At 41.3% G+C, this 25,583-nt stretch overlaps 1 protein-coding gene across 2 annotated transcripts in view; it reads left to right on the top strand.

Annotated features, from left to right (window-relative positions):
* Nucleotides 1-25,583, top strand: part of ttc28 (tetratricopeptide repeat domain 28) — a 148,134-nt gene that overhangs the window by 102,519 nt on the left and 20,032 nt on the right. For both annotated transcript variants that reach the window (XM_084746473.1, XM_084746472.1), the window contains exons 6-18: nt 2,231-2,452; nt 4,877-5,065; nt 5,188-5,284; nt 16,411-16,607; nt 16,841-16,994; nt 17,092-17,263; nt 18,153-18,321; nt 18,425-18,585; nt 18,723-19,211; nt 21,264-21,456; nt 21,609-21,689; nt 22,412-22,664; nt 23,909-24,018. In XM_084746473.1, coding sequence (XP_084602599.1) covers nt 2,231-2,452; nt 4,877-5,065; nt 5,188-5,284; nt 16,411-16,607; nt 16,841-16,994; nt 17,092-17,263; nt 18,153-18,321; nt 18,425-18,585; nt 18,723-19,211; nt 21,264-21,456; nt 21,609-21,689; nt 22,412-22,664; nt 23,909-24,018 — 2,487 coding nt within the window. The remainder of the gene's footprint in view (nt 1-2,230; nt 2,453-4,876; nt 5,066-5,187; nt 5,285-16,410; nt 16,608-16,840; nt 16,995-17,091; nt 17,264-18,152; nt 18,322-18,424; nt 18,586-18,722; nt 19,212-21,263; nt 21,457-21,608; nt 21,690-22,411; nt 22,665-23,908; nt 24,019-25,583) is intronic.

Genomic DNA, 25,583 nt, shown 5'->3' with positions numbered 1-25,583 from the left:
TCTGACGTAAACACAGTGTTGGAAATGATTTTAAGACAAAGTTGAGGATATTTTTATAAATGAGGCCCCTGGTGTGATGCTGAAATGTTGATGGATGCTGTTCATTAACTGATGATGATAAGACTGAAGCATCATCATCCTGCAACAGACGTCTGTACAGATAAAAATGTTTGTGCATAAAATTAATGTGAGAACGTCGTGTTTATTCCTCTGCCAGTGAATGCACCCACATCAGAAGCACCTGCAGGACTATTATTTATATATGTCTTATTACGTGATATATAATATAAACATATATCCATCCTGTGAAGAACCAAAATGCTTTGCTTTGTCCTCTACAAGCTTACTTAAGTTGAATCAGCTGGTGTTATTAACTGGTCACATTTCTTCATTTAAGTTATTCTAACTTTTATTCTAAATTGTTACCTTAGTTTATTTGAGTATTATTTAATTTCAGTCAGAATAAATATGAACTTTTCATACAATTTCTCTCTTTGTTATGATTTTTTTAATGTTTTAACAATCACACATATTTAACACTCTTCTTTTTTGACAAATTCAATGTTCTATTCACTCGGCCCGTGTTCTGTTAGCTCTCTGTTTTGTGTTTCTGTTTACTTTTCAAATGCAGGACGCAGTGATTTAGCAGAAAGTGAAGACTGAGTGAAATCCTGAGATAAAGGCTTACTATATATTCTGTAAATCAGAGTCACATTTTAGTCTTTTGTTTTTGTTTTGTTTTAGTCAGTGTAACTTTTCATTTTAATTTGATATTTAATATTTAATGTCACCTGTTGGAATTTATTGAAAATCACCTGCAGTTTGTGTATCTAGTGCAGTGAATGAACTGGTATTTGTGTGTTGTGTGTTTGTAGGTGTGCAGCACACAATGATAAACGATAAACGTGTCAATAACTGTGATGCTCTCGTCTTTATTTTCCTGTTTAATTTGAAACAGACTTCCTCAGACCTGACGAATATTTCCCACGACTCCTCTGAGCGCTGATCAATACCAATAACTTTAAGATGAGTTTACAAATGAGTAGGCAGGTTTCAGATTACTAAAGCCGGAGCAGGAGTGCAGCGACCGTCTCTCATCATCCCTCTGTCTAATCAGAGAAACAGTGTGTATGAGAGGGAACTGACACAATCTGTGTGTTTTCGTGTGTGTGTGTGTGTGTGTGTGTGTGTGTGTGTGTGTGTGTGTGTGTGTGTGTGTGTGTGTGTGTGTGTGTGTGTGAGTTCATGGCCCTGTTTTAATGCATGTGCATGTGTGAGGACAACACCGGTGAAACACTCATCATGATTTGCATGGTATTTTGCCTGAAGAGCTCCTGTAATTAGCAGGAAGAGCGGAGCTACAAATCATTAGACGGCTCAAAGTGCTATAAAAGTGTCTTATGTGTGAACTGAAACAGAGTAATAATAGAACCGCGAGAACCTGAGTGGTAGTGGCACAGGGTGAGACTCTAATAGGATGTGAAAGATTAGCTTTCACTCCTGTAGCCTCCAATATGTGTGAATCTGAAGTGATGCTCCCGCTACTTTTACATCCTCCATAAACAGAGTCCTCTTACTGTCCAGACGCTATAATCAAGATAAGAGAAACTCAAAATGCTGATGAGCTTTTTGAGACTTCAGCTGCAGAGATGTCTGCCTTCTCTCTGATATAATAGAACTCGATGGCGCTCAGTTTGTGGTGCACAAAGCGCCAAAAACTTTTTACACAACTCCATGTTTCCCAGGTTACTCTAAATAATCCACAGACGTTGCTGTGAGGAGTTTCATTGCTTTCTTTCTTGGGTTGGGCTGGACTCGGAAGGTAATTCCAGCTTTTATCTCTAGGTGTTGCACGTGAACAGGCTTGGGGTGTAATGGATTACATGTGTGGATTACATGTAACAGGATTACGCAATGCAAACATGCAATTCGATGCATGGGGTGCAGCTGAGCTACAGAGACGCCCCAAGTACATCATGACTTTAAGCGCCTCCCTCGTCAAAACCACCAGACTCCTGTGGCAAAAAGAGTCATTTTACCTCACAGATCCTGCCTCGATCATTTAGTTTGTTTGTGCTGTTGATTGACTTTGGTGAATCGACATAAATTGAATCTGAAAACTGTGAAATCAGAGCTACATCTTTTGGGGTTTTTGTGTGTGTGTGTGTACATGCTTGTTGTTTACTGGGACTCTGGATACTAACCAGTGTGTGTTTTTGTGTGTGTTCAGGCTGCGTCCGACGCTCTCAGCAGTCTGGGTCACGTGTACACAGCTATCGGCGATTACCCCAACGCACTGGCGAGCCATAAACAGTGTGTGCTGTTGGCCCGACAGACCCAGTGCCAGCTCTCCGAGGCCCGCCAGCTGGGCAACATGGGCGCCGTTTACACCGCGCTGGGGGACTTCACCAACGCTGTTCAGTGTCACGAGCAGCACCTGGACATCGCAAAGGTACAGAACTAAATCCTATGATCTATAATGTTTCTGATGGAGGGAAAAACTTGTCACAGCCTTGTTCAAAGGTTGTTACCACAGTGTAGGCTCCTTTTACGCAAAGAGTTGAGATTATATCAAAATTAAAGGATGATGTTGAGATGAACAAGATTGCGACGGCCTAAAGACTGGGTCGGGACCCACAGGTCAAATTTAAGATTTATATCTGCAAAACAAAACAAACAAAACAAAAGCCTGTTAATTCTGTCTAAATGCACTTTGTAGGCTAATGTTGTTTTCCCAAGAGGAAAAAAACAATGAAATGGCCTGTTTACTCAGCCTGAATGAATTTATTTCTCATTTATAAAGTCTTGTTTTCAATGAAGCTAGAAGATAATATCGGGTGATGCAAACTGGTCAGGTATGTTACCAGAATTGACCGATAAGGTTTGTTGTAGCTTGTGTCACGGTGGTTTATCATTTCAAAAAAATTGTGTCCCCTGGAAAAAAGTTTGGAAAACAGTCCTCAGGAGCAACAAATGTGATGAATGTGATGAAAATAGTCCCAAACACACACAGTATTTTCTCCTGTTTGAGGAACACTTGGTAAAAGCTAAAGTGCGCTGCTGTTTTAGGACCTTAATTATTTAATTAATAAGTTAATTTAAAAAGTTTTAAAGAAGGAACCTGTTAGAGCCACTTATTCATCAGATTTGACTAAATTTGTTGTTATTACATGTTAGTTATGTTCTCATATTCAAATTTTCACAATAGTTAATGTAAATTTTGAAAATTATTACTGTGTTATTAAGCGTTAAATTACTTGTATTGTTGTAGTTACATCAAGTTTTAGACGAGGTTCAGGTTCAGGAGGTTTGAGCTGCCATAAGTTTTTGATTAGTTAAGTTTGAAGTTGGGATGAATTTGTGCACCACAGGAGTGAAGCATCAAATGTGTAACAGACCAGGCTGGGATACATGTTGGATGCTCTGATTAATATTCAATAAACCCTCATTCAATCATCTCTGCCTCACAACATTCATTCATTTAAATGTTTCTAGACACATTTTGCCTTTAACAAATATTGCACCTGCTGCGATTTGAAAATTGCTGAAACACATATTGCAAGTTTGATTTCAATTAATTCTGCAGCCCTAATCTAAACCTGCAGAAAAACATGTTAAAACCATGTGGAAAGTCTCCACACGCTCACAGGGACGATGTTGTTTCACAAACAGGCTGAATATTGATGTCAGGACTGTGATAAATTCAAACAGGAGGGATTTTGCAGCAGCAGTTGCATCTCTGGATGTTCCATTTTTCTGATGTTGTTTTGCTGAATGATCTTTATAACAGATGAATTACATATTTCCTAAAGAACATCAGAACACTGGTCATTACATCTGTAAATGAAGTTCTACCGTTCTGCTCTTCATGCAAATTTAACATGAACAAACATCACCAGAAACAATAATCCGTCCACATTTCACTTTTTATGTCATTTTGTTGGATGAAGTGCAGAACTGTGAGCGAGCCAGCCACCGGAGCCAACATCATCTCACTCTTTGTAGCTTCCTCTCCTGATATCACACTAATTGACCATCTGTTGACAACTAGATTTGTACCAGAATAAAGGTTCCCTAATTAAAAATCTCCTGACTACCGACAGTTTATAAAGAGTTGTTTTATTTTGACAGTTTAGGTCTCTTTAACTCGTAACATAAAACAGTTTCCATCTGTTTGATATGTGTTGGCTCCATCTCTCCAAACACAAAATCATTTATTTTTTGTTACAAAGTCCTTTGTAGAAATATTTTTTCAAACTGAATTTGGCTGAGATTAATTTCAAACTCAATTTTATTTTATTAATTTGAATTTTATTTGATTGAGACGATGCAATTTAACTTTGTTCCAAACTAAATGTGTCACCAAGAGAGTCGGCCTACAGGGTAATTAAAATATACAGCTTCAAGTATCATAAAACCACACGAAAGATATGGAAAATACAAAAAAATATATACTATAATACACAAGCCACAATACACCTTAGTAGTTTCCATACACTGACATAAGGAATGGCATTTTACATAATAAATATATAAAAATGAATAAATACATAAATTATAAATATGATATGAAATAAGTAAGTAAGTATTTGTAATGCTTCATTTATTTATTTATTTAAGGATTTATTTCATAGCTTTTTTTATTTATTTGATTGTTGATAATTTCCATACCAATACAGCATACTACTATTCTTTATAACATCAGTTTTTCTAATGTCCTGATGAAAGTGACAAATGTTTTTCAAAAGTCTTTGCGTCTTTGCTTGAACTCATCTGCTTCCTGATAACAAAATGATTTTTTAAAGAGAGAATGACATCAGTCTGTAACACAAACTGTACTCGCAGTGAAATAACGATGAAGTGATGTGTTTGACAGTCTTTGGAGAACCGTCGTGAGGAGGCGCGGGCGTACAGCAACCTGGGCAGCGCCTACCACTCTCAGCGGGACTTCGACAAGGCCATATCATATCATACCCGAGTGCTGGAGCTGGCACAGGAGCAGGGAGACCGAGCCATCGAGATGAGGGCGTACGCTGGTCTGGGGCACGCTGCCCGATGCATGCAGGTGGGTATGAAGCCATTTACAGACTTGGTTAACTGAATCATTACATCACACCGGGTTATTCCGTCATGTTCTGCATGTTCTCAGTGTTATTAACAGTGTTGTTTGGTTCCTGTGATGCTCAGGACCTGGAGAGGGCGCGTCAGTACCACCAACACCAGCTGGAAATCGCTGAGGAGCTGCAGGACAGAGCGGCTCAGGGCCGAGCCTCCTCCAACCTGGGTACGTTCATCTAACCACAAATAAACTGTTTCCACTGCAGGAACCGAGGTCTGAATGTAGTTCTGGAGACTGTATGTTACCCCCTAAAGTCTCTGCTCGTGGGGTTACGCTTTGCTGGTTGCAACACTGAACATTTCTGATGTTCCTGCCGTTGTTGTGCATAATTTGTTGATTGATTTATTGATTTAAAGTGAAAAAAATAGTGACATTTCCACCCCAGTTAATGCAGGTTTTTCCTCTATATTGTGACAACTAATTTAATGTGACCAGACTGTAGTGCTGGAGGACGTCTTCAGATGGTTGACTTAAGTAAAACTGAAGACTATTATTAGTTTCAAAACTAATAATGAGGAGAAAACAAATGTAGGCGAGCATGGCAGCATCACTATAATCCGACTGCACTGCCACCCCAGAGGATAGATCGACAGACGACAACAAGTAGGAGGAGGGTGGCGGATCTCTTCTTCTATGGATTGCAGAGGAGGATAAATATCACAAAAAAAAAACAAATGTAGAGGGTCTGTGTATCTGCTGAACAAAAGAAGAAAAGATTTGAGAGTCTACAGCAGATTTAAGTCACCGGTTCATATTCAGTTCAATCCATGATCTGAGCTGACAGTTTGTTGTTTAATAAAAATGCAGTGCGATGGCTAAAATAACCACAAACAGTTGATATAATAAACGTCACATGGGACACCAAAAACTACCTGTTTGTGCACAAGTTTATCACAGACTTTATATAACAGATTTCACTGAAAGAGACAAGAAGTTTCTAGTTTTGTAACACGAAGTTTGCCAACATAAATGAGGGCCAACGTCATTTTTACAGTTCAGTTTAATTTCCTCAATAAAATCTCTCTGAATGTCACCCTCTGACTGTCCAGCTGCAAAAAATATGAATAGATTAATCTGAGTCCGCTTCAATTATTACCCTGAAATCACAACAACAAATTTAATGTCTTGTGTTTTTTTTTTAAGTTCGGTGCCTCACACAAGTTTGATTGCTGGATAATTTTCGGAATGTTTGTAGTTCTTTGTGTTACTCACGCTAGTGCATTTATTCACCAAAAACAGGCAGACAGATGCTAAGGAGCAACATGCTAACAGTTAGCGAGTGTCAGCCCTGAGAGCACTCACCAGAGAAACCCACTCTTTCCTTTTGTCCCTCCTGTGTCTCTTCTCCTCACCTCCTTTCTGTATGTCCACAAAGTGACTTTAAAATACATTATTGCTGCAGACAGGTTGAGAAGCAAGAATGATGCTAAATCAACTTTTTAATCCCAAAAGTTTGAAACATAAACTCTGACCCCTGCTCCTGTCAGTAAAGGAATCAGCATTAGAGAATAATCAGTGCTTGTTCTTCCAGAATCTTTGGTCTGTCCGTGGCTCCCTCCACACAAGGCTAAGAAAAAGCCCAGCGAATTTCACGTTCAGTCACGTCTTTACATTAACTTTGTATGAAACCTACTCACGCAAAAAAATGTATTCGCTTTCTGTGTGAGCGCACCATAAGGCCTGAAAAATGACTGAATTCATTCATACGCCTGTGGCTACCTGTCTTACTGTTGGAGGTGTGCAGCGCGTCTCCTGCAGCTCCTCATCCAGCAGCTCACTGCGGCTGCTCCTCACTGCTCCATCACTTCCTGACATATTTCAAACTGATCTGCTGTCAAAAAAATCCTGAAAATGACCCCTGTCTTGCAATGTGGGTTCATTTTTGATGCTAAACTTACTGACAAACACATTGCATTTCCTGTGACCACTTCATAATAAAAGTCAACTTGTGTTTTACTGGTTAAATGCTTTAAATGTGAAGTTGCAGCAAAAGGAAATGTTTGGTTCATATTGGCAGTAAACTAATCCTGCAGTTTTTCCAGGAATGTCTCCACAGACATCCAGTTTGTGATACTGCAAATATATAAAGTGACTTAATCTGCATTTATCTATATGAAAATCTTTGAGATCATCACTCTACTTAAGTAAATGTACTTAGTTTCATCCCCCCTCTGCTCAAATGTAACAAATGAAGAGTCCATTGTCTGTGAACTCGATGCAGCTGATCGATAGATTGAGTTGGTCCAGGACAAGAGCTCAGCCGGTGTATTGAGTCTGTGTGGCGACGGGAGAGCAGATCACCTGACTGTCGAAGCTGCTGCACACAAAACAAACCGTGCTTGAGCTTTCCATCAGAGGGAATAATGACACTCCTGCATCAGTTCGTTAATACTTTTTCTGGGAAGAGTGTTTGCACCTTTTATCTGAAATTGCATCACATTTTCCACTTTGTGAAAATGAAATTCACACAGAATACAATAAAAAACATGTTTACTTTAAAATTTGCAGAGGGCGTATGTCTGGTTTCAGAAGTGAAGAGAGGACACAGAGAAGTCAGACGTACTTCAAAAGAAGAAAAAAGTGAAGAATATTTAATGCATTTGACATTAGATTCCAACAAAGAACAAATTACTGGTATGATGAAAAATGGTTATTATGCTTTCCATAATAACATGAGCATCCGCTTACTCTATAATCAGCTTCACGGTGATAACGGTGGCAAAGAAAAAGCTAGCTTACAAAACATTGGTCAGATGGTGAAATACAGCAGGTATATCTACATGATGGATGACAGAAATACACTCATTAACGTGGGAAAAGGAAGCGCAGGGACTCGATTAGTGCAGCAGACCTTGAGACGGGTCACCCAGCCAGACCAGCTGGACCGTGATGGCCACAGGAAGAGAGCCGGGATAAGAGCTAAGCTAACCAGCGAGCCAGAGAGAGATGCATCGTCGTCAACCCACTTTGATTCTTCATCAGCCCACATCCTCCTCCTCAAACCCCCACAGAACAAATGCAGTGGGATCTAACAAGTTTGTCTGGAGGAAAAGTTATTGCAACTCGTAAGCTAGCATTAGTTAGCCAGACACGCTAACGTTTGCATCTTTGAGAGACGACAAAAAAGACGCCACTGTCCAGGTTCATGAGACGCTGAGCATCGCTCTTCTTCGACCCTCCTGCACACCTTCAACATGTATAAAAATGGAAAGCTTGATAGACCTGTGCTGCCATAGTTAAGGTTGCTGAACTATGATTGGGCAGTTACTGTTTGGAGGCGTGGCTTAGCGAAGGGTCTATCCCTTTGAGACCCTGAACCAGCTCCTTAACTATCCCTTTAAAGTGATACATTTGCCATCTATCAATAATTATAATCCAGTAATGTAATATTATTCTAAAATGGGCCATTCTACATACTAAATATTTTTAATTTTGGTGCTTAAAGTATAATTTCATGCTCAGGTTTTTGTACTTTAACTTTGGTAGTTGATCTGAGTACTTTTTCCACCACTGGATCTGAGATCTGAAAACTAGCAGCTGTAGTTTTATGAAACATGTAGATCTTAAAACTTCTGACAGCTCATTAAACTAAATCGCAGAGCAGCAGAGCCGTAGATCATGTGACCGTCCTGCTCTCCCGTCACCTTATCTGCCTTTTGAGGCCCTATCACATGACCGCAGCAGTGCCTCTCCGGCCAATCAGCGCTCATGTTTTATTAACCAGGTTTTGTTTTCTGCGGCCACAGTGATATCCGAGAGCTGGTGAACCTGACGCCACCGCTGAGTGGACAACTCGCCATTCCTGACGTGTGTGTGTGTGTGTGTGTGTGTGAGACTGTGTGTGTGTGTGTGCAGCATCACACAGGTAATACGAGCATTTCTTCAGCATCAGGCACAATTAGAAATGAAGACGTCTGTTGAGGACATCAAACGTCTTTGTTTTGTCCCGTTTTCTCAGTGTGTCACTGCAGCAGAGCCGGTTTGAATACAACAGAGCCCCGTGTTCACTCGCTGTTATTTGCCGTCTGAAATAATCACAAGTCAGGCTCACGGCGCACAGTAGAAGCTTTGATGTGTGACTAATAGGCTATTGCTGAAGTCGCTGACACTCTCCTGACAGAAGAGCTCCAGTCTGTGGCTCAGATCAATGATTCACATCATCATTTATGGATGATACTCTTCTCTCACGCTGAATGCTGACTTGACAACCCTTCATTCTCCTCTCCTCATTTCTTTCCTCCTCTGCTTCCACCATCCTTTGTTTCCCTCTCCGCTCATTGTTTCCTCCTCTCCTTTCCTTCCCCTCACCTCCTCTCTACTCAAACTGTAACAACTAAATCAAACTTCACATTTAATTTACTCAGAACAGAGCCCTTAGTGTCCAAAAATATCTGAAGTGGGGCGTTGACTGTTGTTGTGGAACTCCTTAGTGATTTGTGATGGTTCCATTTAAGGCTTAATTATCAGTCTGCTTGCACCACATTTCAGTAATGACAGAACACCAGTTTTAATGGGTATTTTTCTCTTACCTTGCGTGCAGCTACTTCATGTCAGAACAGAAGGAAGAGATTTATCAGATGAATAAAATCTTGTGCCATTTTCAGGAGAAAGGGGACATATAATGTTCTAAGCTGGCTGAGATGATGCAAGTGTCACTGTGTCTAAATTCTTGGTAAATTTTCTGTCTTTTTTCACTCGCTCAGCTCGTATGTGATAAGCTCACTCCTCTTGGGGAATCCTTGGTCTGTGTGCAGTAAAATGACGCTTGAAATGGGACAGCACTTCTGGCTAAAATATCCCAAATAAAAGTCCTTCTCCTTCAAATTTTCTGTGCCCCTCCACCTATTTGTGCTTGTTTTTACACTTGCCTGTCCATGCCGTGATGTTGAAGTTCTAGTGCTGTAAACACCAACAATCATTGGAAACATCTGCATGAGGGCACTGGCTGTTATTACCCCTCAAAGTTAAAGATGGGGGTGTCAGCCTCGCCTTGGTTGGTTGGTTGGTTGGTTGGTTGGTTGGTTGGTTAATTAGTTTGTTTATTAGTCAGCTGATTAGTGGGTTAGTCGGTTGGTTGGTTAGTCAGTCGATCGGTGGGTCGGTTGGTTAACTGTTTTTCCATCGGTTGGTCTGTCTGTCTGTCAGTTCCTCATCGTTAGCTGCGGTTGCCTACTTATGCATGTATCAATCAATAACAGTTTATTTGTTTTGATGCCTCAGGCCACCAGATGAATGTAACTATAATAATCACTCCCTTTTTGGTCTCCACCGACTCCTGAGAAAACCAAAAAGACTAAAACAACGAGCCAAAAGGCACTTTAACATCCCACAGAGCTGAAGGGAACTGCAGACATGGATGATAATTCCCTGTGGCTTCATCACCATGAGCATCACCTTCCAAATTATACACCGAAGGCTTTTTTTTTTTTTTTTTTTTTTTTAATAGAACCAGAGAACCATGTGGCTCCAGTTGGCCACACCCAATTTAGTTAATTGATGACGGAGCCTTTTCCATCCCACTGTGGCAGAGAGAGGGACCACAGATCACCACTCCCCTCCTCTAATCGCCCTGTGCTGTCTCAGCTCAACACCCTGTCATCAGATCTCACCTAATTTTCCACACCTCTAATCCTCACAGCTCTGCACTCTTCACTCCGTGACCCCCCCTCCACATCGGGGAATCCCACCGCCCTGCAGAGTATCTGCAGATAGCTGGCACCCTTAACGCCTCGGAGAAGTTTGTGTGTGTGTTTCTGCCTTGAGGGAGATTGTGTGCGTGTGTGTGTGTGTGTGTGTGTCTGCACATGCTGTTAGCAGAGTTAAAGAGGAGGGGTGTAACTGTAACCAGCTCTTCCAGCCAACTCTGCAGGCTTCTCTGTAATCCTCTTAGTGCGAGACCCCGGTGAACGAGGTCTCCCTTTCCTTATCAGCCTCCTCCTCTTCCCCTTCTTCTTCATCTTCATCACGTAACCCTGCTTCCTACGTATTATTCCAGACGGGCTGAGTGAGTCTAAAAACAGTCTGTTTTAAGTATCACTGCATTTATTCTCTGTAGCTACACTCTTGGAAATAAGGGTTCCAAAAGGGTTCTTCTACCCAGAACCATTTGCATCATTTTTTGAAGAAAGGGCTTCAAGGGTTCTTTGTAAGACTACGGGTTCCATTAAGAAACCCTTTTCAATCAAAGAACCCTTTTTGGAGAGAAAGAACTCCACAGAAAACACTTGAATATTGAAGAGGTCTCACTAGAACCCCAGCAAGCGTTCTTGTTAGCACCCTTAGAAAGGGTAAAGAAGGGGTAAAGATTCTGGACAGAACATCAGAGAGGGTTGTTTCTTTATCCTTGAAGAACTCTTTCTTCAAGGGTCCTTTGTACTGTTATATAAAAGGGTTCTCATTAGACTCCCTGGGTGGGTTCTAGATAAAACCCTTGGCACATAAAAGGCTTCTTGGTAGAACCTTCTGAGTGGGTTCTTGTTAGCACCCGTAGAGGGTGGAAAGATTCTGAATAGAGCAGTCAGAGAAGGTTCTGGATGAAATCAGTACATCATAGAAGGGTTCTCCTTTAGAACCTTTCACAGGGGGTTCTGGGTGAAACCTTTCACAGATGGCTCTAAGAGTAACCTCTTATTTTGGGCTCTAGGTAGAACCCTCTGAAAGCAATCCCATTAGAACCTATTGAAAAAGATTCTACGAGGAACCAAGAATCAAAGAACCTTTTATGGTTGTAGTTAGCACCTTTATTTCTCAGAGTGTACAGTTCCATGCCTTAAGCTTGTGCGCTCTTACTATTGACTTTAGAGGTAAGATGTATGTACAATCATTAAAAAATGATGCATAAACCAGCTCTTATGCATAAATTTGTATTTATAACCGCAGAACGCTGTGAGAACGTGTGCACCTCATGCATACTGCACACACACGGTTCTCTGGTTCTCTACACGGTGATTTGGTGAAGTGGAAATGAAAAATAAAGGGAAACAGAATCAAATATGCATCATTATTCTTTTGGTTTGTTTCCCAGTTTCAAGCGTGAATGACTGTTTTTTTTTCACACTTGCACACACATCTATAATGTGGCAATTAAAGATGGAATTATTAATTTTAATTAATTGCTTTTGTGCGCCCAGTTTTATTATTCTTTTGTTCAGTCTGCTTTTGTTGTTTTAAATTAAACAGCAGTTTTAGTCCCAGTGTTTATGCTTTTTTTCACTCGTTTACTGTGCTGCATTCCTCCATTTAAATAAACTAAATCATCATTGATTACCTCTCTGAGGCCTGATGATGATGATGATGATGATGATGAGACATCACAGGCGATAGGTGCACTTGTGATGGAATATTGAATTCATGCAAGTGTAGATGCTATAACTAGCCGTAGCATGTGTAATCTTCTTGTATAAGGATGGCTGCTCTGATTTGTTTTTACAACACAAACATTCATGCAGGTCTTTTCTGTTGGCAATGAAGGTTTTCATTAGAAAACACTGGATCAAATGGATGTCTGGGTAAATATATTATTAACTGTGTGGAAAACAGGCAATTTCACAATGACTGAGTTTTATAAAACAGAACCACACATATATGCATGACTCTGCATGTCTGACACTGGGGTAATATGAATATTTCTGTTTTTATGTGAGTTTTAATCCTGATCTCACACAGAGACGCGCTGACCCCAGATCTGAAAGGTTTGAAGGCTGAGATTATTGTGTATTTTTGTCAAGAATTCAAGATAATATAAGTACATCCGCTGTATCGACCAATTAGGGCTGTTCCAAATGCTTCAAAGGGTCAATATTTCTGAGTTGTGTGAATTAATTCATGGAGAAAATGGTCAACAGATTTTTTTTTTTTTTTTGGTAAAGTGAATATTTTTGTGCTGTGGACAGGACGTCTTCTTGGACTTCAATTTTTCACTATTTTGTGACATTTCTTGGTCCAAACAACTAATTGATAGATTGAGAAAATAATCAACCAATTAATCAGTGATGAAAATAATTACTGCAGCCCTAAAAACACTATATTAGGATAAACAATTCCACCATGTTTTATATTTAGGTAATCCAAAAGTAATGGAAAGTAATCAAGTTACATTACAACATTACAATGAATTATTAAAGTAGCCCTCCTAGCCCTGCCAAAATGGATAGCAAAGTTGCTATTTGCAGTGATTGTAATATTGTGCATTCGGAATTTTTCCAAACACTGTCTGTGTTAGTTTTGGTTCCTACTGAAGATGCAAATCTTAAGAAACAACTCAGAAATATATCGTTTAATTTGTTTCATCAGTTGGTCAATGTAGTTTTTAGGAAATGTTCGAGGAACTCGTGCGTTTGTTGGGACCTATTTTCAGTGGTGGATTAATACACTTCTGGTGAGTATTGCGAGTGAGTATTTGGAGCAGCAGGACGGAGTGTGTGGGACTGAGTCAAAATAGCATTCAGCGTGTGTGTGTGTGTGTGTGTGTGTGTGTGTGTGTGTGTGTTGATGGTAACGAGGGAACGTGTCAGTGCAACAGTGTGGCCTGTTGTTGTGTTAGCAGGATCAGTTGGTTGTTGGTTTGAGTCTTTTCACTGGATTTGTTGACTGTTGTAGAAAATCATCCGTCTTCTTCACAACAGAGCTGGAGACGAGCCAAGGACTCACAGTCAACTCTCTGTGAGTCAGACCACAGTCTCTGTCCTGACTGTCTCTCTCTCCACACAGTCTGACATGAAGCCACACGTAACCTCTTCCATCTGGTGTCTCGACACCCCCCATATCCCTGTTTCCCCTCTCGTAACCCCACTATCATCTGTTCTGCACCCCGTCTTTACTGTAGAAATAACTGCTTGATAATCATGTATTATTATTATTATTATTTTAACAGCTGTATACTAACGCTGTGAAAAGATTACTGGCCTGGATAAGGTTTAAAGAAATTTGGCGTACAGGACATTGCTGCAGGGTCCCGTTTCAGGGCTAATAAATTATGTTGCACAGACTCGTACACTCACTCTTACTAGTATTGGAACAAGCCTCATCAGAACATCATGTACATTAGTGCATCAAGCTTTGAATTTCTCCACATGGTAAAGTTTCTGTCTTGCCATGACTTGGCCAACAGACATGACCGACTCCACACTGGTCACCAACCAATCATAGCTTGCCATCAGGAAGGCGGCGCCATCAACCGGCTTCTGGGAAATCGAAAGAAAGAAAAAAAAATGACTGCGAGTTTCGTCCTGTTTTGCAGCACCGTCTTTCACTTCACCATGTTTTCAGTTGCGTGCAGAAGTGATCTGTGTGGTCACTGCCACGCCATTTTCTTTCCAGATGTTCCACGTCTGTCAAGCCGGGATATGCTGTTGATGTCATGAACGTAGCACAGAGTTTGGAGGGTGGTGTCTCTTTTATTGCCTTTCCAAAACCTTAAAAACAACTAAAATTGTACGCAATTAATAAAACTATGCTTATGGGTCACAACTGTACGTGCTAACATTAGCATCCCCCGCTAGCTAGCTGACTGACTACTGTAGTAACATAGTGTTCCTTCCAAAGCCAAGGAATACATCACTAGCTAACAGCATTATTATGTGAGGTTACAGGTTACCAAAAGTTTTGTTTGGAATCAACGCATCCACTGTATGGGGGGCTATAGACTATCAGAGTAGTTTTAAACCAACTCACAGCCAACAAAAGCTAGTTCTGTCTAAATCTGAATCTGTCTATATTGACCGCTCCTTGTTTCATAAATTACTACAAATTCTGAGTGGTAAAACTTCCACAGTTATCATATTATTTGTCTTGCTAAAGCCTAACAGCAGTGACTGAGGGGCGCCTTAGAAATGCACAGTAACAGTAGCATTAGTACCAGGATATAAAATTAAGCAAAATGTAGTTTGTTTTTTGTCATTAGACAGACCGGTCTATATTATTTTGTAACGCTGGTTTGCATGCCGTTTTCCCTGCAGGACCTTTCTGGCACGTGTAACTGAAAACACACAAAAAAGACACAAAAGGTGTAACAGCAATGTGAAAGGTAGACATGTAATCCAATCTTGTTGATCTGGGTACGTTTGCTCTGATTTGGACCTTAATTAGACTGAGATAACCCAGTTAAGGTGTTTACAGGAGAGCTGCAATAATCACAGTTTTGCCTCAATCTGAGTATAATCAAGTTATTAAAGTGCTTTGAACAGAACAGCAGCATGAGGGAAGGCTGCAGTTAACCCCACCTCCAAACCAGATGAGATGAAAAGATATGAGAATTTCACATGTTTTCTAAGAGTCTTGTGTGGTTTCTTGGTGCAACAACTCTTTTGTAAGTTATATTTCTCAGTATTTCTCATCTCTCTTGTGTCCCAAGCTTCTTCCTTAACTTACATCCACTGTTCCAACTTTTGTCTCTGGCTCTGTAAACTGGGTTGTTGATGGTAGTGAAGTCACACACAAAAAAGTTGGGAAGGCCACCTGAGACTCAAGTTTTCCCGTTCCTTCTCCCTGGGCAGAGAGACAACAGACGGAGTGTGTGTGACTCTCCTCTGGATCTCTGCATTGATGCAGTGATGAAGTCTGAAGATCCATCGCAGAAGATATTATTAGATTTGTTGAATTTTCACACTGTAGCTTTTTAATTATTTACAGCTCTGCTCTCATATCTTTTGCAGCATTCTGAGGAGCATGTTTGCATATATGTTCACACGCGCACACACACACACACACACACACACACACACACACACACACACACACACATTAATTTGGTTGTTGGGTATTTATAGATCTGTGCATCATTTTGGGAGTTTACCATGTTCACAACTTCCCCAACATGTGCAGCGAGTTTTGTTTGATGTTGACTACTGAATCAGACTGATGTTGGATGAATTAATCAGCAGATCTGTAGACTTCAGAGTGGCTGACTTAAAGTCTCAAATCACTCTACTAATGGACATCAGACTTGACTCGAATTTGTCTCAAAAAAAAACAACCTTAGAACAACTCTTTTAATCACTCAGCTCAGAGCTCTTTAAGATTACTCTGAAAACAAACTCATATTAAATTTTTTTCTTATAAACTGTTTGAATGTAGATCGTAAATGAAACAGTGGATGAAGCTTTTTTGATCTGAAAAGTGAAGTACATGCAGAATCTACTGGTGGCAGAAAGACGCTGCTTCTCACTTTATGACCAGTTTGCTAACGAGTTTATGGACTAATTCACTCGTGTTGTTTGTTGTTGTTGTTTCTTAACAGCATCTTAATAAGTTTTGTTATTGGTTTATCTTCCTTCCTCTTTTCTCCATCCCAGGTATCATCCACCAGATGAAGGGGGAGTATGAGGCAGCACTGAAGCTCCACAAAGCCCACCTGTCCTTCGCCCAGGAGCTGAGTGATTACGCTGCTCAGGGGAGGGCCTACGGTAACATGGGCAATGCCTATCACGCACTTGGCATCTATGACCAAGCTGTCCGGTATCACCGACAAGAACTGCAGATCTCTCTAGAGGTGAATTCACGCACTCTGCACAAGCAACATTTAGGCTGGGTCACACCAACAAGGAGTCATTTTTAAAAGCAATTAAAATCATGGTTTAACTTCAAATTACATTGCACTAAACTTTTAAACTAGCTAGTGTTACTAGACTTGTAATTAATTTTGGTTCACATCAAGAAGCTTGTATTTGGTAAACAGTGGTTATTTTTCGATTGTGAAACTGTGAAATCTGTTTTGTGTTTCAGGTGAATGATCGTCCGTCCCAGGCCTCCACACATGGTAACCTCGCTGTGGCCTACCAGGCGCTGGGTGCTCATGACCGAGCTCTGCAGCACTACCTTCACCACCTGACCATCGCACGAGAGCTACGAGACACTCAGAGCGAAGCCAGAGCACTAGGTAAGCCAGACAAGAGAGATGCATTCAGGACAGAGGAGTGGGACTTTTGATTGATTGAAAAAAAAATAATGTGTTCTCCTAATCTTCTCTCTTGCAGCAAATCTGGGCAACTTCCACAGCTGGAGAGGTGAATATGCTCAGGCTTTGCCGTACTACCAGCAGTACCTGGCTCTGGCTCCAGGCTTGCAGGACCTGGAGGGAGAAGGAAAGGTTTGCCACAACCTCGGATACGCTCACTACTGCCTTGGACAGTACCGAGACGCTGTCAGGTCAGAGGCTAAGATAATCTCACAAAACATAAACTTTTTATGATGGGAAAATGTTTTCCAGATTCAAGTTACTTGTCAACCTCACTGACTTGCCAGTACGTGAGTCACTGCAAACCCACAGGACTTTAAAGGATTTTCAGTGGAGTTTCCAAACTTTCCAAAGACACCAGATGTGTCAAGATGAAATTTGGGACTAGGCGTCCACCCCGAGTAGGGAGTGAGTCCTTACCCCAAGTGAGTGAGTTCAAGTGTCTCAGGGTCTTGTTCTGAAGTGAGGGGACAATGGAGCGTGAGATGAATGGATGGAATCGGAGCAGTGAGAGCAGTAATGCGTTCACTTTACAGAAATGTTGTGATGAAGAGAGAGCTGAGCCAGAAGGCAAAGCTCTTGATCTTCCAGGTCAGTCCTCATTCATACTCTCACCTGCGGTCATGAAGGTGGGTCATGACCAAAAGAACGAGATTGCAGATGCAAGCAGCTGAAATGGGTTTTCTCAGGAGGCCAAAAACTGGCTCTTTTGAGAGTAAAGGTTGCAAACCCCTGGTCTAGTACCTGAACTCTTTTACTACGAAGCCACACTGTTGGAACATGCGCACAATGTGTCTTTGCCATTGTCTCACTAAAATAAGCAGGGATGGCATCATATGTCGCTCCAAAGCCTGTATGTACCTTTCAGCATCAATGGCGCCTCCACAGATGTTTTACCCATGATGCTATTGGCACGAACGCATCCCCATACTGTCACAGATGCTGGATTTTCCTTTAGCCCAGAGGACATGACGTCCATGATTTGTAAAAACAATCTGATGTTTACAACATGCTTTTCCATCTTGTGCTTTTATGTCCCATTTGACATACTTTCTCTACATTTTTCCATGCATTTCCCAGGTATTACGAGCAGGACTTGGCCTTGGCAAAGGACCTCCAAGACAAATTAGCCCAGGCAAAAGCGTACTGCAACCTTGGTCTGGCCCACAAAGCGCTGGGGGAGTACAACAAAGCAGAGGAGTGTCAGAGATACCTGCTGTCTATAGCACAAGCCCTGGATAACACACAGGTCGCCTGCCGCTGCTGTGTTCACTCGATTAACTGTAAAGACTGGTGTTCTCACACAGGAGGTGGTTGTTAATCAGAGTCTGCGTGGTTCTGTTTGTCTGCAGGCCGTCTTCAGGGCCTTTGGGAACCTGGGGGACGTGTGTGTGAGTCGGGGAGATCTTCCAGGAGCTGTGAGATTCTACCAGCAGCAGTTAAGTCTGGCTCAGCAGGTCAATGACCAGAAGATGGAGGCTGACGCGTACTCAGCACTCGGATCAGCTCACAGGTGATAAAAAGATTTTCAACTGTGTGATTCCTCTGCACTCTTAGAAATAAAAGTTCTAACTAGAACTATGAAGCCTTATTTCTCAGTGTGTTCTGTCCCTGATTCTTCTTCTCTTCCCTCTCCTCGTCCCTCTTCAGGCTGCTCCGTCAGCTGGAAACAGCCTTGTCCTTCCACAGTCAGGAGCTGACAGTCAGGAAGGACCTTGGTGACCAGCAGGGGGAGTGCCGCGCCCTCGGTCACCTGGCAGCGGTGCACATGGCTCTGGGAGACTACGCTACAACCTTCCAGTGTTACGAGGCCCAGCTAGGCCTGGCGCAGGGACTCAGGGACGCCCGCCTGGAGGCCCAGGTCCACGGGAACATGGGCATCACCAAGATGAACATGGGGGTGTTTGAGGAAGCTATCGGTTACTTTGAGCAGCAGCTGGCCATGCTGCAGCAGCTCAGTGGAACTGAGAGCATGCTGGACAGAGGTCGGGCTTACGGGAACCTGGCAGACTGTTACGATGCTCTGGGAGACTATGAGGAGGCGATTCAGTACTACGAGAAGTACCTGACGATGTCTCAGAGTCTCAATCACATTCAGGACCAGGAGAAGGCCTACAGAGGACTCGGCAATGCACACAGGTAGACCAAACAAAACTTAATATCAGTTGCGGTTTGAAAACACACCACAAAGATAGTTGATCATTGAGGCTCATTCCCAGGATGTCAAATACAGATATTTTGTGTCCAGATTTGAGTTTGCCTTTGAAAGGATAGGTCAACATTTTGGGAAACTTCTTGCTGTTTTATTGAGAACTACTCATCCAACCAACTTCACATGCAACACAACGCTTCCTTTGGTTGTGGACAGCACACCAGCCATGACATAGTTACATCCCTTAGCGATGCTAGTGCATACACGTCATTTGGGTTTTAGCTAACACTACCATTAGTTATAGTTACAGTAACTCTACTGTAAGTTATTGTTAGAGAACACAACCCTTAGCTATTGGTAGAGAACACTACTTAAAGTTACTGTTAGAGGACACAGACATTAGCTACTGTTAGAAAACAGTACTGTAACTTACTTAGAATACGCCATTAGTCGTCTCCCCCGTTTCCAGTTTTTATGCTAAGCTAAGCTAATCTAGCTGTATCCTGGCCTAATTTTTCCCACACAAATATTAAAGTGGGGTGTCAATCTTTGCGTGTAACTCTCAGCAAGAAAGCAAATAAGTGTATTTCCCAAAATGTTGAACTAACTTAATTTGTATTTTCAATTATCCTCTGCATTTCCTCTGACTGTACTCAGCTGTGCCACATGATTTACATATATTACAGCTTTTTTAAATTAATGCTGAACATGGAAACTGGATTAGATATTCAATTACAGGCAAGAATTCAGGCAAAGACGTGGGTTTGATTTCTTTAAAATGCCACGTGAGTGAGTTTTTAATGTGTATTTTTTTCAATTAGTCTCTTCATTCTGTTAATGTTTCTTGCAGCCACCCAGTTTCAGCGCTCTAGACTTTTGTTTACGTTGGTGTTAATATGTATGTCATGTATACATTTATGTTCTCATTAGTTTGGATATGCTTTTGCAGCATTCATGCAGGAATCTCAAATGAGCTTTTCTTGCCTCCAGCGTACACTCTACTCATTTCAAATTAGACTCATAATAACAACTAAAATAATACATAATCAGAATTCAATTACAGTAATAATAGTAAAAAGCAGGAGTGGTGATGAGTGCACAGAGCGTATCCTCACATTGGCCTCTTCTCATATGAAACCACAGAATAATGTTCACTGACAGAGGAACAAGGTTTAATGATGGGTTTCCTTTATCCATCTGTTGTCGTCTGTTTCTGCTCTCTGGAGTGTGAGTAAAAGACTGAAATGAGAGTACAAGAGTCACTGATTTATCTCAATGAACACAGCGTTTCTAGATGGTTTTTTTCATCTTTCTCTCTGAGAATAAAGAACAGGAGCCGTAATACAGAATCTCTTATTTTATGTCATAAGATAGAAGGAGCCAACACTACTGTTAGCTAACAATAACTTAATATCTTTACTCACTGTTAGCAAACAGGATTAGGATTTGATAAGTATTCACTTCCTTCCTTCCTTCCTACTCCTTTTCGGACATGATTATATCATATTCTTACTTATATATAAGTAAGAATACTTATATATAAGTAAGAATATTTTACTATGTTTTTTTTTTTTAAACATTTTTCCCAAATAAAATAGACATAAATAAAACCAGATACTGTCAGCTAACACTACCATTACCACTAAGTTAGGATGCTTGTGTGTAATATAGTTCTCTTGTCTTAAGTTAGGATAGAAAAGATGAGTTAGGAACTGTTCATCTTTAATGGCTTTTTTTCTCTAAATCAGGTCCTAACCCTAAATGTTTAGCAAACGATTAAGATAGGATCTGCAAGTTAGGAACTTTCTGGAATACGGACTGTTTTTCAGAGCACAAAATGAAAATGTCTTCTTGAAATGAACTTTTTTAATTTCTTTTTTGTTTTTGGAAATTGCACAGCTTGGTCTGTCTGGAAAATAGAGCACTTTGATAGCAGAAGTATTTCTATTTTAAAGTAGAAACTAGCATTGCTTGGTTTGCAAGAACACAGAGAAATAGATGATCACATCCTCTCTGTTTTCCCTCCCATCCCTCTCCAGGTCTCTGGGTAGTCTCCAGCAGGCATTGGTGTGCTTTGAGAAGCGGTTGGTGGTGGCCCATGAGCTGGGTGGTGAAGGAGGGGGTAAGGCTCAGGCTTATTGGGAGCTGGGCACCTTACACAGCCAGCTGGGCAACTATGAGCAGGCCCTCTCCTGCCTGGAACACCAGCTTAACATTGCACGCACAGCAGGGGTAAGGATTTTCCTGCACAGGGTTCTTGTTTCAGCTGCAGATTTCCTCTTCTCGCCCTGCTGAATATGAGAAATTATCTGTTTTTTTTGTTTTTTTTCATGAAAAGTACATTATGCACAGAAAAACGTAGTAAATCCTGCTTTAACTGTCAGGATAAATCCCTGGAGGCAGAGGCAAGCGATGCACTTGGAGGCGTTTATCAGCTGATGGCAGACAATGAGACAGCGCTACAGGTTTGTGCAGATTCATAAAACATTATGACTCAGTTCTCTAGGTGTAATTTAAAGGAATAGTTTCACATTTATTGAAATATGTTTATTTGCTTTCTTGCTGAGAATTAGATGACTTTGTGATTGTTAGCAATGCATTACTACGAGCTGACAGAGGCAGAAAACCTCATTTCATTATTGGAAGGTAGGTCAGCTCAATGACTTATTAACATTAAAATACCCCCTGAAACCAGCAGTTTTTCGAGTGGACAGACAGATGAACCAAACTCCATTTTTAAAATCAGGTGCCGATTAGCCTAGCTTAGCATAAAGTTGCTAAATCCATTCAAGTAAAAAAGTAACAGCTGCTAGCTTGTTTACATGGTTCATATATTTGCGAACCGGTTAGGGGAGTTCGCCATTTTCAGCATATAGTTTGTTAGCTTGGAGGTTGTTGTTGTTTCATGTAGTGATCAAATTTTGAAAACGGTAACACACAGAATGAGCAACAATGCTAAAATGGCTAAATCCATGCAAAAAGAAAAGGTAACAGTTGTTGTCGTTTCCTGTAGCGACAGGAGTACCTTTGAACAGAGCCAGGCTAGCTAAGCTAACCGTCTTCTGGCTGTTGCTTCATATTTAGCGATATGCGAGTGGAATCAACCGTCTCATCTAACTCTCTGCAAGAAAACAAGTACCTAAAATGTCGAACTAGCCCTTTAAGTAATGAAGCTCTCCTGTTACAGTGGCATCAAAGGGCTCTGGACATAGCAGAGCAGACAGGATGTGTGAGGAGTCAGGGTCGATCCTACGGGAACCTGGGACTGACCTACGAAGCTCTAGGGAACCACGAGCGGGCCGTGGTCTTCCAGGAGCAGCACCTGAGTGTGGCGGCACAGACCAACGATCTGACAGCTAAAACTCTGGCCTACAGCAGCCTGGGGAGGACACACCACGCACTGCAGAACTATGCACAGGCTGTGATGTACCTACAGGAAGGTAAGGAACTAAAGTTAGCCTCATTAGGAGGTTCTGGCTCTTTGACTTTGATCTGCATGTGGGCATCTTCTTATTGAAAGTCAGAGTTGTTTAGGCCTGAGAACGTTGTGAAGTTTTATTTCTGAATCCATCTAGAACCCTGAAAGCTCTTCATGAGTGTGACAGACGCAGGCTAACAGCAGTGAGGGTTCCTACAGGGTTCCTACACACACACTCATCTCTGTAGTTTTAAAATTCTCCATCCTCGTTCAAAATACTTCTGCTGGGGTTCTTTGGATTGTACCCGTAGGAGAATACACCAACGTTCTACTGACAACCTTTTTATTTTCCAATATGATACAAAGAACCCTTGATGAAAGAGTCTTCACTGATCCTTCCAAAAGGGTTCCTAGGATGAAAAGCGTTCTTAGTGGAACCCCTCATCTTACAAAGACCCCTTTACAAACCCTTCATTCAAAACAGGGTTCTTCAAAAGCTAATTGTTCTAGGTAGAACCTCAGCCCTTCATGAAGAACCCCTTCTGGAACCCTTATTTCTACCAGTATAAGTTAAACCCAAACTGAGTCAGGAACATGTGATGGATGTTTGTGTTGGTTCTCCTTCGGGCTCCGACGGGCCTGTAAGACACGGTCACGGTTTGTCACTTCACTCACAGATCTTCTGGATTTTAATTGATCATTAACTCAACAAGCAGCGAGGAATTCGACTCAGAGTTGAAGTGAGGACGCGGCTGCAGAAACATTCGCGCCGGTGCCTCCAATTAACCTCCGGAGCCGATGGAAAGAACCGCAGAACATCACAGGGCCAGACGGAGAAAAGAAACAGACAGAGAAAGAAGCGTAAATCAGAACTTGATGTTTGATGAGATTCTGCTCAATCTGAGAGTCTAATGAGAGCTAATTACAACCTGCCGCGCCTGTCTGCTGCCGCTCAGCAGGGGAGATCTGAGACACATCTGAGACAAACTGAAGAGCAGATAGGAAAACTTCTGGATTTGAGTTGCCGTGATTAAAAGACGGGGGGCACGCCGAGACAAAAGCAACGATGGGGGAGAACAAAATGGCGACGTGCGAGCGCCCCGGGCTCAGTTCAAGTTTTGCTTCAGTGCAGCAACAGTTGAAGTGCTTTCAAAGAGCTGACGTTCAGATCAGCCTCTGGGAGCTGCTCTGATCTTCTCGTCCTCATCTGTCTGTCTGACTGTCTCTCCGTCTGTCTGTCCGTCTGTCTGTCCGTCTCCTCCTCAGGTCTGCGTCTTGCGGAGCAGTTAGGACGGAGAGAAGACGAAGCGAAGATTCGCCATCGACTCGGCCTGTCGCTGTGGGCCAGCGGAAACCTGGAGGAGGCACAGCACCAGGTGTGTGTCTGTGTGTGTGTGTGTGTGTGTGTGTGTGTGTGTGTGTGTCTGTGTGTGTGCATGCGTGCTCACAGCTGCATATCTACAGTATCTTAAAGGGATAGTTCAGATTTTTTGATGTAGGGTTGTATGACACTCACTGTACAGAGTTTATGGAGCAGTGGTGCAGGAAGTGTATCAGTTTAAGTATATGAATATTTTCACCACTTAACTTTTCTGATGGGTCAAATATGTCTCTCTCCAAACCAACCAAACCCATTTGGAAAAAACAGTAATTTTACCTCACAGAACACAGAACTTGCTGGTCCACCGCCGCCTCGCTGTAAATGCACCCGAGTTGGCCAAGATGCATTTTTTTCATCTGTAGTTCCTGGACAAATGTTATGATGCAAATTCACCCTTAAAAACAGAAAATAAGATCTTTATTATTCATTGTTTACAGGTATGCAGAACAATAATAAAGAGAAAAGAAAACATCATTCTGAATACTCCTATATTATATTGTCAGGTATTATTTAATAATTACAATAAATGTTAGTTATATAGCATCTTTCATTCATAAAGTGCAGCCCGAAGTGTTTCACAAAGAAAAAAAGAAAGAAAAAACACACGGTAACAAAAACAAACAACCAAAAAAAAACAACACAAGGCATAAAAAAACAAAGTTGTTCAAGTGGTCAAATGTAAGATAAAAGACATTTAGAATATTAAAGTATTAAAGACAGACGGCGGTGGGAAAACCAAAACCAAAAATAAACAGAATTGTAAAACGATACAACCAATGAAACCAGATAAAGTCAGAAAACAGAAAACAGAACGGTGGAATAAATAAGATATAAAACAGACGAATTGGCTAACAGACTGAAGAGAAGGTCTGAGTGAAAAGAAGTGTTCTGAGTTGTTTTTTAAGTCATTCATAGAAGTTGAGTATCAGATGTGCAGTGATAGTGTCGTCCATAATTTTGGGGCACAGGTGCTAAAGGCTGCTTCACCAGTTTTTTGGGGATTGAACTGTTAATAGCCTATAGCAGAAAATAGGGCAAATATTTTTCATTAGGGCCACATGAGAAATTGATCAGGCTGCTGAGGGCCAGACACAAATGATATAAGGTTCTAATAATGAGTAAATCTCTCATAATGGAAAGGACAGAAATGTTCTATATAGGACACTTCTACATTTGGTCCCCAGGCCACATGATCAATCAATCTGGATCCAGCTGATTACCATCTTTGTTTGTCCGTTGTTTCTAATAGATGAGGTTATCAGTAACCTTCCCTGCTCTGACTTCAGTTCAGTTTGACAGAGGAAACGACCTGCATGACTTCAGATTGTTGTGTGTTTGTAGCGCCCCCCAGTGGCTCGTATTGTAACAGCAGGTGCTTTCAGGTCCTTCAGCTTTAAAATAATGCAGTTTATATGAACGTACCAAGGTAATTTATTTATCATTAATCAACACACGGTTACACAACAAAATGAAAGTTACAGTCCCGTCATGCTGCTCACACATCCAGCTTATATACAGATCATAATACAGGTAAAATGGGATAAAATAAAAAATATATAG

This window comes from Lutjanus erythropterus, chromosome 20 (genome assembly GCF_056507025.1).
Source record: "Lutjanus erythropterus isolate fLutEry1 chromosome 20, fLutEry1.hap2, whole genome shotgun sequence".
Lineage (NCBI taxonomy): Eukaryota > Metazoa > Chordata > Actinopteri > Lutjaniformes > Lutjanidae > Lutjanus > Lutjanus erythropterus.
This window is presented reverse-complemented; position numbering and strand designations above follow the sequence as displayed.